The sequence below is a fragment of the Patagioenas fasciata genome, chromosome 3 (genome assembly GCF_037038585.1).
Source record: "Patagioenas fasciata isolate bPatFas1 chromosome 3, bPatFas1.hap1, whole genome shotgun sequence".
Lineage (NCBI taxonomy): Eukaryota > Metazoa > Chordata > Aves > Columbiformes > Columbidae > Patagioenas > Patagioenas fasciata.
This window is the reverse complement of record NC_092522.1, coordinates 104,439,087-104,451,274: the sequence shown is the minus strand read 5'-3', so window position 1 is coordinate 104,451,274 and position 12,188 is coordinate 104,439,087. Positions and strand designations below refer to the sequence as shown.

The 12,188-nt window shown below is 42.9% G+C and overlaps 1 protein-coding gene across 1 annotated transcript in view; it reads right to left on the bottom strand.

Annotated features, from left to right (window-relative positions):
- TDRP (testis development related protein) overlaps nt 1–6,308 on the bottom strand; it is a 28,807-nt gene extending 22,499 nt beyond the window's left edge. Inside the window, exon 1 of the mRNA XM_065835405.2 lies at nt 5,939–6,308. Within this exon, the coding sequence (XP_065691477.1) occupies nt 5,939–6,058 (120 nt within the window). The 5' untranslated portion in view covers nt 6,059–6,308. The remainder of the gene's footprint in view (nt 1–5,938) is intronic.
- Nucleotides 6,309–12,188: the final 5,880 nt, after the last annotated feature.

The window sequence follows — 12,188 nt, the reverse complement described above, 5'->3', positions numbered from 1 at the left end:
GCAATTAATTTACATATCTTTAAAAAAGCTCTTGCATGAATAATGGCAATATTTTCATAGTATAGTTTCTGCAAAACAGGTTGAACACAATATTTTGGGTTACAGTGTTCACCAGCACATGCGCTGCTTCCTTTTGACACGCGGCTTTTATCAGCACTCACAGTGATCACACACACCTGTCCTGGAGCTCCTCACAAAAAAGCAGCAGCAAAACTTGTTGGAAATGTACCTCTGATGATGACAAAAATGAAAGATTGTCTACCTGATAAAATGTTCAGTAATTTTTAATAGCTCTACTTACATTACGGATGCCCTCATGCAATCTGGCAAATAGTTTCTATAACAGTTTACATTAAAAAAATATAAACTTGTTTTACCAGTAAATAATTAAATGGATTAAAACAATGAATCTTTCTCAAAAAGCATTATATTTTAATTTGTATATTAATGGTAGCAAATCCATCACTGCTAAGAGCGTATGGCTCCGGAAACCTTGCAAAACCCCATGAAGATAGAATGAATAGGTTAGGGAAAGCAGATCTCAAGCAATGATGTGGAGGAGAATATGGTTTTGCAGATCAGTGAAAAGGGATAAATATGTGCGAGGCTGAAGGGGAGGCAGACAAGGCTGTGGACATACCCTGGTGACTGGAGCCAGTAAAGCAGAACTGGCTCGAGGTATGATACAAGTGATAAAAACGGCAAATAGAGAAGAGGAAGGGGGCATATTAAGAAAACCTAAGAAAAACCTTGAAAGCAAAGACAGAGATTTAAATGTAAATGTCCTGAAACAAAGGGAAGACAGCTGAAGAAACGGAAACCAAAGGATGAGAAGGACTTAAACATTATGCCATAAGCAACAACAGTAATAACAGCAATGGGATTTGCGGGGACTAGGGCATGGGGAAATAAGACATAGGTATTAGAAGCTGCAGAGGAAGTAATCACCATCAGGATGGGAAGTGAGGGTCTGCACAAGAATTTCAGCTGTCTAGACAGAAAGAAAAATAATAATAAATTTAAAAAATAAATAAAAAAAAAAAAGCAGACCTGGACTTTATAGGGGAAACAGCAGTAAAGTATTGGACACAAATTCTCTCTTGAACAATAGATAAAAAACACTGACAACCTTCAGCTTATAAACTTGACTGGAAAAAAAAAAATAGATACTCATGTCTACAGTAGTAGACCAACCAAACAATATGTGTTTTGTGGGCCTTCTGAGTCAGAGTTAACCAACGAAGAGACTCTAAGAGGGGAGAAGCAGATCTGATCTGGGTTAAGTGGGTAAAGATGACAGTATAAATCAGAAAGTGAAGCAGCTCAGAAATGCAAGGGATTAAAAACAAGAAAGCCTAAAGCCCTCAAAGACACCATCAGCTCCGCAGAGCTCCAAGAAGACTGTGAGAAGGAAACAGGACCTGCTCAAGAAGCTGCTGAAAGACGAATGTGACAAGGAGGAAAAGCAAGAAAGGCAGGTTGAGGAAGGGCTCGGGAAAGTCTTCACTGTCAGTCTCACCATCTAATGTTCAAGAATGATGACAGAATACAGGTGGTGGATTTTAGCCAGGAAAATGTCACTGAAATGTCACAAGAATAACTCTGATGAAAGCAAAAAAAGCAGGCTAGCAGAGAGGAGAAGGTATGAAGGAATTGTATGAGTACTGCAGGCAAAGCCTGAGACACGCTGGAATGGCCAGAACATGAAGGAATGGCATTAGCTGGATTAACATTGACTGCTTTATTTTTTAATTAAAAAATACCCTTATTCAATGTATTAGTAGAACATAAGAAATGCTGCTCAGCTCCCACCCATTCCTGCAGGGCCTGTCTGAGTTCAACTCATTCTAAGATGAAAGTTGGTATTAAAATTTCACCAGAGACTTAAACATCTTTATTAAAATAGATAACTAAAATTCTGTGTAGCCAACTTTAAAACATCCAGGAAGCAAGTCTAAACAAAATTCAGCATAAAACATGTTTTTGCACATATTCTCTTTGAACATAACAAAAAAAAACACAATCAGGGAGAACAAATCAAAGCTAAGGATCTGAAATATTTTTACATTAAAGGTAAAGTTGCAGCAGATAATATAGGTCAATCTGACACCCATCCACTCCTCAACTATATAGATGTGTTTTAAAGTCAAGCACCATTTTACGTCAGAGTTACATGCGATATTGATACAGCACTGACATCTCTGAGGACTGCTTAATGATAAGAGGCTTGAATCAAGGAGAGCTTTGCACGCTGCTGAAGAGTTGCCTTCCAGAAGTCAAAACCCAACATTTTTCCCTTTCCAAAAATATAACTACAGTTCAAAACATAATGACTATGTTACAAACTGAATGCAAGTTTGGTATGCATCAGGGCAAATTTCTAGCATATTTTGAGAGACACACAAAAAGCATAATAATTTCATTTTATACATGTGTTAAGTTGCCTTCATGTATTAATTGTAACTTTAGCCAACAAAGCCTCTTCACTGCATAAATTTAAAATAGTTATGCTTCAAAGTGCAAATTAAAATTAACTTCTAAGATTCAGTCTAAAACTGTGTGGTCAAAAAAAAATACAATAATTCACACATTTATTTACACAAGTCCTGTTTCAAAATCTACTTGTCTTTCTTATCTCAGGAAACACCTTACTATTTTAAATACATGTTAACAATTCAAAGTACTTGAATGTATGCAGAAACTTTTGCTAAGAAGTGGCCAGAGGCCAACAATTCCCTCCCATTGCAATTTTCATGTTCTGAAATTTGTTTTTGTTCTCCATTGGAACAAAATCAAACTGTTCTGTATTCCACAAAACCAGAACTGTCAAAACTTCTCTTTTTAGATCAAACTAAGCCTTACTATTTAAGAACAAAAAACTTCTACAAGTTCAAATGTCTGTTTGAGTAAGCCCAGATCAGGCTTCCATATCTAAATAGGATGATAAAAATTTCGGTAGAGTAACAAAGGTTTTTTGGTTTTTTGTTTGTTTTCAAAACTTATAGTAGTCTAATTCTTTGTTGCTGTCTGCTACTGCAATATCCTAATTGTTAGGTTGCATGGTGAGAACTCCGTCACTCTTTCTCAGCTTTGAAGAAACAACATACAGCACCAAGATTTCATTACACTGGAACACTTTCAACCTGGTCTGTTTTAATGACACAGATGTGCCTACCAATTTCCTTTCTTTGAAGTAAGAAGTTTCAGCATTATTTATAGCATGAATGGTAGAAGCTTAAGGATTTTTCTTCCCCCTTGCGCATTAAAAATGAAAATACAGACAAAAGAGAGTTGTTGGGGAAAACAACATATCAAAAATCAAAGTCAAAATGTGATGACTACAGTTCATTTTTTACCAAATGACATTTCAGAAAAGAACATAAAGGAAATGAAATCTAACAGTAAACTTCTCCATGAAATCTAGTGCTGGACTTTCTTAAAAAGCACTCAAATTATCTAGATTTTGGCCCTCAAGACAGAAAATTAGGAAAGTCCTGGATTATCTTGGTCTTTATGAGGCAGTCCCTCATTCACAGCTTAAGCAGGCAGTACCATGACAACTTAAACAGAGGCTGAGGAAGAACAAGACTTTTTTCATGCATAGCTGAAGTACTAAGAGAACTGCCTCCATAACTCCTCCAAGCTCTGGTGGTGCTACTGTCCTCCAAAGTCAGGGGCTTGGGTGCTGCAGGTCAGGACACAGCAGTAGTGAAGTGCAGGTCATTGCCAAATTGCTCTACACATTACTGGATTTCACTCCCTTGCAATCATATTATTTGGAACAGAAACAGGTTCTGATGAAACATCAAAAATGTCAAAGATTACCAGCAAGGCCCTTGAACCCAATCAGCGATAACAAGCTGAACAAGTGCATTTGGTTACCTCACACTTTCTCCTTGACACCTGTCTAAGCCATGTTATAGAAATACTGTACCTATGGCTGACCTAGAAGCTTCCTCAAATAACTACATTAAATGTTTTTGGAAGGTTGGGGACTTTTTTCACAAATTGTCAAATCGCCTTGATTTTAAGAGGCAAACAGCTAATAGCTTTTCGCCTTCACTCCAGTTTCTGTGCCAAGCTACACTACAGCCTTGCTAACTTTTTTGAACCCTTTATCTTCCACAATATTTCATTTAGTGCCTTAGAATAATTTATTTTTCCCCTACCACCTACAATACCAAAACCACATCTTTTATTCCATTGCCACTGGTAATAGACACCATGGGAGCTGGAAAGTGATTTTCTTAAAATTTATGAAAATGGCAAACCATTTGCACCAGAAATCATTGTTATCACCCTTATAACTTGAGACTAATGAAACTGAAGCCCGGGACAATAAAGACGATCAGGACACAAAAAAGCAAATAAACAAACAAACAAAAACGACCTCTGTTGTTGAAGTAGAGGATAAAATAATGGGAGAATTGTCAGGACAGAAGTCTGAAGAATCATCTTCTGACGGGGAAGCTAAGGTCAGGAGCCTCAGTGGGGGTTTAGAGCATCTGAAGTAGAGAAGACAAGCAGTGGATAGTCAATGGGATTTACTGGAAGTTTTTGGTGAGCTTTGGTGTTCAAGGAGGGTTTCAGGAGGTAAGCAAGTCTAGGAGGGCTGTGGATAGCACATGCCAGCAGCTTAGTGAAAACAGTGGAGGTTTCCAAGCACCTGAGGATACGAATTGTAGGAGGGAGAGGTTAGATGTTGTATTAGAGGTTGTGGGAGACACTTCGGGTCATCTCCAACCCACAATCCCCCTACGTCCCCTGAGTGGGCTCTCCAAAATGAGAAAATCCTGTTCATCCATATGCATCTTCACAGCTGCTGTCAAACAAGTAGCAAGGGCCAGGGCTCTCTGTTCATGTGCAGGGCAAAGCACAAGGCAAGGCTGAACTGGGAAGCAGACTGGTGATTTCAGCTACTGGAAGATGGAGGGAATAACTGCTGCAACTGGGAGAAGCTGCTCTTCAGCAGTAGCCACACATGTTGTCAGTCCATAGCACCTGTCAAACAGAAACTCAAGGAGAAGGTAGGCTATCCAGATCCACTCCAGCTCTTCCAGCAAGGCAGGCAAGACAGCTATAGGGTGGGAAGTTTGGTGGGTTTTTGTACCTTCTTTTGAATACAAACCTCACCAGTTTGCTGCCCTGGGCAACTGCTTGCTTTAGATACCCATGTCTCCTGCAACCTCGCATTCAACATCTAAAGATACTCTGTGGCAACAGATCAGTTCAGCAACAAAGCAATACTGGCTAGTGTACCACGCTTCTGAGCTGGATTGGTGCCTAATTGTTATCAAGTTTTGGCAAGCAAGTCAACAAACATTCTTTTAGTTGCTTCGCCTGATACTCATCTGATACCCTTCCTTTCAGGTTGTATTTGTTAGGCAACCGGTACTTTGAGGAGGTCACTGCTGGTATTTAACTTATCATTTAACAATGAAAGCTTTCAAATAAGATTGCGGCTATTTCAAGATAGCCAACTACCATTACTGTAACTACAGAAAAAACAATCCTGCCAAAACGACAGCGCTCTACACAAACGCGCACACATCTGCAAATGAAGATCATGTTCTTACAAATCACCGTTTAATGTATTGTGCTTAACAGAGGGGTTACAATGCTCCTGCCTAGGGCTGGGAGAGAAAGTACCCTGCGGTATGAAGCCACTGGAATGAAGGACAGCAAGTCCCAGCAATGCCGGAGGCCGGCTGCTGGAAGAAAAGAGAGGAGGACAGACCAGTCAGCACCCCCAAAAAACGGGTGACAGTTGCACACCCCGCGCAAACACCCCCTTTTCCGACCACAGTCCGGTTTTCGGCACATCTCGGGGTGGGGAAAGTGATTACTCATGCCGCCGGAGAGGAGCAGGGTGCGGGGCCGAGCCGCACGACCCCTCCCCGGCCCCGCGGGGCTCCCCCGCCGGGCTCCGCGCTCCTACCTGGGGGGCCGCGAAGGCGGCGGCGGCGCAGGCGGCGGGCGGCGGGCCGCGGGGGCGCGTCTCCTCCTCCTCGGGCGAGTCGTCCAGCAGAACTTTGCTGCTCTTGTTGAGCTTCCACATGGCGGGCGCAGGGGTGGCGGCTCCCGCCTCTCTTCGTCCCGGCAGCGATGGGGCCGAGTCGGGAGCGGGCGCTGCCTCCGCAGCCCCGGCCGGGGCGGCTCGGCTGGGCACGGCTGGGCACGGCTTGGCTCGGCGCGGCGGGGCTGTCACCCCGCCGGGGTCTCCCGGAGCGGGAGGGAGGAGCGGTGCCTGGCGCTGCCGGGAGCCCGCCCCCCGCCACCGCCTCGCCCGCCGGCCTGCTGGCGGCCCCGGCCCGCCGAGCCGCTGACCCGGCCCCGCCGCCCCGCCTGGCGGCTGCGGGGAGCCGGCGGGGAGGGAGGGCCCTCCGGCGGCAAGGCGGGCAGGGGGCGGGGGCGACACCTCCCGCCGCGCCGCTCCTCACCTGCCACCTCTCCCCGCTGGAGCCGTGGCCCGCAGCCGCCGCGCCGCCGCTGCCATGTTTGCGGGGGCGGGGGCGCGGGGCCGGGGGTGCTTTCCCGTCACCACGGCAACCGGCGCGGCGCCGGCCGCTCTCTGACAGCGCCGGACCCGGGGACGGGGGTCGGCACCCCCGGGCGGGGATGAGCCCCAACAGCCTCCTGCGGGCACAGGAGGGGCCCTCGGGGACAAGGCCCCGCCGAGGGCCCGCGCAGGTGCCTCAGAAGAGGGGCCGGCCGGTGCTGAGGAGCGTGCGGATGGCGCTGCCCGCGCAGCGGTGACCACAAAATGTGCGTCTGGGCAACGCGAGGCACTTTGAGGCAGGGTCGGACCGTGGTGCTGGGGGTAATGGCACCCAGACGGTGCCACACACGGCCCTGACACCACTTCGGAGGGTCCAGGTGTACCCGCCGGCCCCTCGCCCCCACCATCAGGCGGGGCGCACCCCAGGAAAGCCTGCAGCCATGCCCGCAGCCGTGTCCCGCAGCCATGCCCAGCAGCCTGGGCTCGGCCCCACCACGTTTCTTCCCCTTCCCACCTCCCTCGCCTCACCGAGCCCCGTGGCCAGGGCGGAAAAGGTTGGTGCATCCAGCTGGTGTCCAGTGAGTCCCAGTAGCTCCCAGTTTGATGGCCGAATGACCCAGTCTGGATGTAATGCCCTGCATACCAGATGGTACTTCTAAAGGTTCTTGCTTTCAAATAGATGTGCTAGCATGCTTTGCCATAAAAATCTGTACATAGGCACTCATTTTTCCATTTATTTGAGTTAGGGTCAGATGTCGAAAGAGCCATGAATGTACCAGTCTTGCTTCGACTGCCTGATCTCTTCAGGGCCAAGCAGCGGCAATCAGGCAGCAGCAATGCTTGGCTGAAGTGTTTCGGCTGCAATGTGCTCCTACTTGCTCAGCCAGAAAAGGGCTCACCCCGGGGCTGCAGCACCAGTTCTTGCCAGCCGGTTTCTCTATGTGCTGCCCAGGAGTAAGGGGAGTTGCTTTAACACCCCATCAGCGATGTATGAACACCCACAGAGTCAAGGTTTACAAATCAATGAAAACCCACTACTTTTTCTGTCATGAAACATCCATAACAGCAAAATTCAGAGGCATCATGGTTTTCACTATAATCTCACTTCTGTACTGATTAAGGATTTCTGTAATGACTTAGGAATGTAATGTAACTAAATATAATTTATTACGTAACTACACAAAAGACACGGTCACTTCACTTGAACCTGGAGTCACAGAATTTACACCAATGTAGTTTTATCCCTCTGTCTTGAAAATGAACTTAGCAAAACTGCACTGATATGCTAAAGCTGGTGCACATGTGTTTGAAGGACCGAAAAAGCCTCTAGTTTTACAGTAAATTTCCAAACAAAATCTTCTTTATCTCATTTTTAATCTCTTCTCTTGCAAAACTAAAAGCTACTAAAAAGTGAAGCACAGAATTCCCTTTCACATCTTGTGTTAATATTAACCAGTTCTCAAGAGGATACTAGACAAAACACATTCTTAGTTATTAAAGACAGATCAGGTTTAGCATGGGTTTCTTCTGAAGGCCAGGTCAATTTATAACTAGCCTTTTAATCTCTCACTCCTTCTTTAAATTTATAAACAAAAATATTCATTAGACGGACCTTAATGTTTCTTATTCACATTGATGCATGCTTGGCTAACTTTAAATAGTAAGCAGCCCTTTCATTTAGTTTGAGTTCTGTATTTAGACCCTTGAAAATATCAAATAAGTTATTAGCCACTACATGACCCATCTATTTTAATCCAGTACCTTCCTTACGATATTTTTCTTACAGTTATCTGAAACACCAGCTCTACCATGAGGCTTAAATCCTGCAAATAATTATGATTCTTCTCAGTTTTGGTCTCATGATTAAATCCTCACAGGATTCCCAATATACACATACACACAAATATTCTAGTTCTGTTAAGTTTTGTGGGGACTTTTGTTTGCTTGTTTGCTTTTCCTTAGGGTTTCTCGTAATGTTTTGGACTTGGTGTGAAATCCTGGCTTTACTTCAGTCATTGAAAATCAGTCCAGTTGATTTAGAGAACTGAGATTTTCAGTCCAGGTTTTCTATTTGTCTTCAAGACCCCCAGGCATGGTTGAGCCCTATCTCTTGTTCTTCTAAAAAGAATATTATTTTCTGCTGATCTGTTCTACAGACTTTGTGCTTACAAATTTATTATTTCCTTTTACAATTAATTATACACATCTAATCAAAAGATTTTTCCAAAGAAGCTGACCTGTACAGACTGGAACTGCCTAGGATGGAAAAGAATACAAAACACTTAAATACAAAGTTTCTTCCTCTAAGAGGCTACATTGTCATATTTCCCTAAATTGGGTGCAAGGGAGGGCTGCAAACCCCTGTTTGAGGAACTTCTTGTATGGTATTTAAAACGTTATTAACATCTTTATAAATATCATTATGAGGAAAAATTGATTTTGATTGTGAATGCTGATCCCATCTCCCTTAAGGGACATGCAAAAACAGAGAGGGGAAAAAAAAAGCGAGAGAAGTAATAGAAAATGCAGCCTTTTTCTCTCACTCCCATGGAAGACTTAGCTGTTTTTTAAAGCAAAACCAGACAACATGGTTTTAGCAGCCACTTCATGACCTGGCAAAACATGGTGCTACTGAAAAACTTGTTTCTCCTTTGCTCTTTTGCTCCAGCCTCTCACCCAGGGGAGAAAAGGGTGGAGTTATTTTGGTGAGCTGAACCGGCCTCTCAGGACGGAAAGCAAAATTGGGAAAGGTAAGAAAGAGCAAGGAAGAGACGATGCCCTGTGTCACACCAGGTAACTGCATAACATTTAGTGGCTTTAGCATACTTCAGTGACTCCAGGCCCTTTGGATATTGCTGTGCTCTCAAGTACACGCACGATGGTTTCAGGTACCATATCTACCCCAACAGCTCTCGGTTTGCCTTTCAAATCCTTGCTATGCTTCAGGGCATCTAATCCATGTCACAATCAGTATTTTACACAAGGGGTCTGTCACCCTTCACTGGGCCAACTAACCTTGCTGTGGCTGCCTGTTCTGAAAAGCTTGCAAGCCGTGCAGAAGTGAGCACAGCTGCAGTGCTGCTCCTCTAAGCAGGAGGCGAAAAGAAGCCCGGGGACAGTAAGCCATATTGCACTGGAGACCACACATCCACAACTGCTGCCACCATCAGCAACTTTCTCTGCTGCACTGGGTGCTCAGTGTTTAACCAAGCTGCTGGAAACTATTGCCAGCAAGGTGAGGTTCACCACTTCACAGCAGTGTTAGGCACACAACCACGAGCATTGGAAAGACATCCTTCTCCTCCTGTGGTGGCCCATTGTTTGCCATTTTGTGGTGAAAACTGTCTTTATGGCACTGTGCCAGAATATAGCACAGGCTCTGGAGTATCCATATGTCTTTTCCTGGATTCCTACCTCTGTTTAGAAGAAAGCGTTTTCTACTTCCTGGAAACTGATAGTGCCAGAGTCCCATACTGGAATTCATCTCATGAAATTTTAAATGCCTAATTATCTAATCTTAGTTATTCTCCCTTTCTAATTAGTGGAAAGAAATACTGTGTATTTTTGCCTTTTTCATCTTAGCTTTCTCAGGTGTTTACTGTAGACATCTAGCTACAACCATACCCAAGTTCACAAAAATAAGCATAGCCGGGGCTACATCTTCCAAACTGCAGAAGAAGAGGAAAGTTCATCAACTAGCAATAACAGAATCCAGGGATGGCAAGATTTTCTTCTTTGTGTTTTCTACCATTCTTTCTAGCAGTTCCCTAGCAATACTTTAAGCTAAAACATATGTAATATGTATGAGAGAATACTTATTGTGTGATACAATACACAGTTTTTATGAATATGAATTCTGGATGACTACAATTTGTGAGTTCTGCAAGTCATCACAGTGTCCAAGCTCATTCAAACAAAATACTTATATTTCACCCTTCTATACACATGCGTAAGTCTATTTATTACAGAAAGCTGTCCTAGAGCAGTTTGAAGAAGGTTGTGTTCTACTTTCTCAGAACTTAGGTGTAATTCCTGATTAAAGCAAATTATAAAATAATGCAGTTTTAGCAGCCAGAAAACATCCTAAAATGGTCTAACCTTATTTTCTAAACTCTTGTATGACTATTTGAAGCCTTACCAATGCAAAAGTGAGGTCCAGCCTTGTAAGGAGAAGGAATTCTTCAGTCTCTAGCCAAACCCCATTCTTTTTGATAACAAAACCAACTTGATTTCAAATACTGACACAAACAGGAAAACTGTATCCTGACATATAACTTACTCAGTGTGGCCCTTTGTCCAAAGAAAATGTGAGAGTAAAGCAAAATACTTCTGAAAAATACACTTATTTAAAAAAAAATGACAGCTGGTTGAATCCACTGGAAATCAGTTCAAGAAATACCAGGAGTCTTAGAGGAAGCATATTTAGTGCATGCAAATGCATGCTAAATTAATTTATACTCTGTCATTACGATTTATTATAGAGATTTTATGTCCCCAGGGATGACATAGCAAAAATAGAAGAAGGCCAGAACCGATGACAAAGACTGTTAGACATGGAAAAATACTCTTACAAAGACAGAGTAATACTATGCTTTAAATCAGAAATAAATAAGAGGAAATGGAATAAGCAAAACCAGAAAAATACCGAAAAGGTAGATAGACCTAACAGTATTGCCTCTAATCATCAGATATAAATGAGGAGGCATCCATTTAGTCAAAAGATAATGCATTTATAACTGATAAAAGGATATAGATATTTTTCAGCTGTGTAATTGCACACTGTGTGAACTCATTTCCAAAGGATGTTACTGAAGCAGGATTCAAGCAACAGGAAGTTTACGAGGATAACAAGAACATCAGGTAACACAAGTAAAACAAAAACAAAAACAAACAAACAAAAAAGGTAATATGATATTTAAAGCTCAGATTTCAGGGAATATGCTAATTTTCACAAGCTAGATTTTAATAACCAGGATTTCTGAGAATATTCCATTATTTCTACTTCAGGACTTCTTGCTGTAATGTAAATCAAATTGGCAATGACCTTTACTGGAAACAGAATATTAGATAAAGCATACCACTACCTACCTCTCTGGTCTTATATTCCTTATCTTTTCAACAAGTATTTTTCAAAATTTTTTCCTACCAACAAAAGAGTTAAAATAAAATGTCCCGAAACAGTGCTCTTCTCTGCAATATGTACATTGGATAGAAGTGCACTCAGAAGATTGCAGCTACTAAAATTTCATTGCCTGCAGGAAACAAATGTCATAATCTGAAGTCGGTGCAGTTTTCCATTTTTGAGGTATGCTGTATTTTGTATTATGTCAGTCAGAAACAGTTTTTCAGGAACTAATTTTTGAATTTTGAAACCACAGGGTAGAGTGCTCATGAGAGATTGCCCAGATTTACACAAGAATGGTACATGTAACCAAACATACATCATCCTCTGGACTACTCAATGATCAGCTTTGCAGAAGAACTACTAAAGAGTTAAACCTAAGGAAACCACCCCGGCACTTTAATTACGTCAACAGTAAAACTTGGTTGCGGATTCAGGCCTTCTCTGCCTGGTGAACTGGTTGTCTCAGCCTGAAATACGTCCATGGAAGTATTTCACTCCAAACAGGCAAAGCACTTTTACTGCAGATAGGACCTTTTGTTTTGTAGTTCCACCACTATCCAAGCA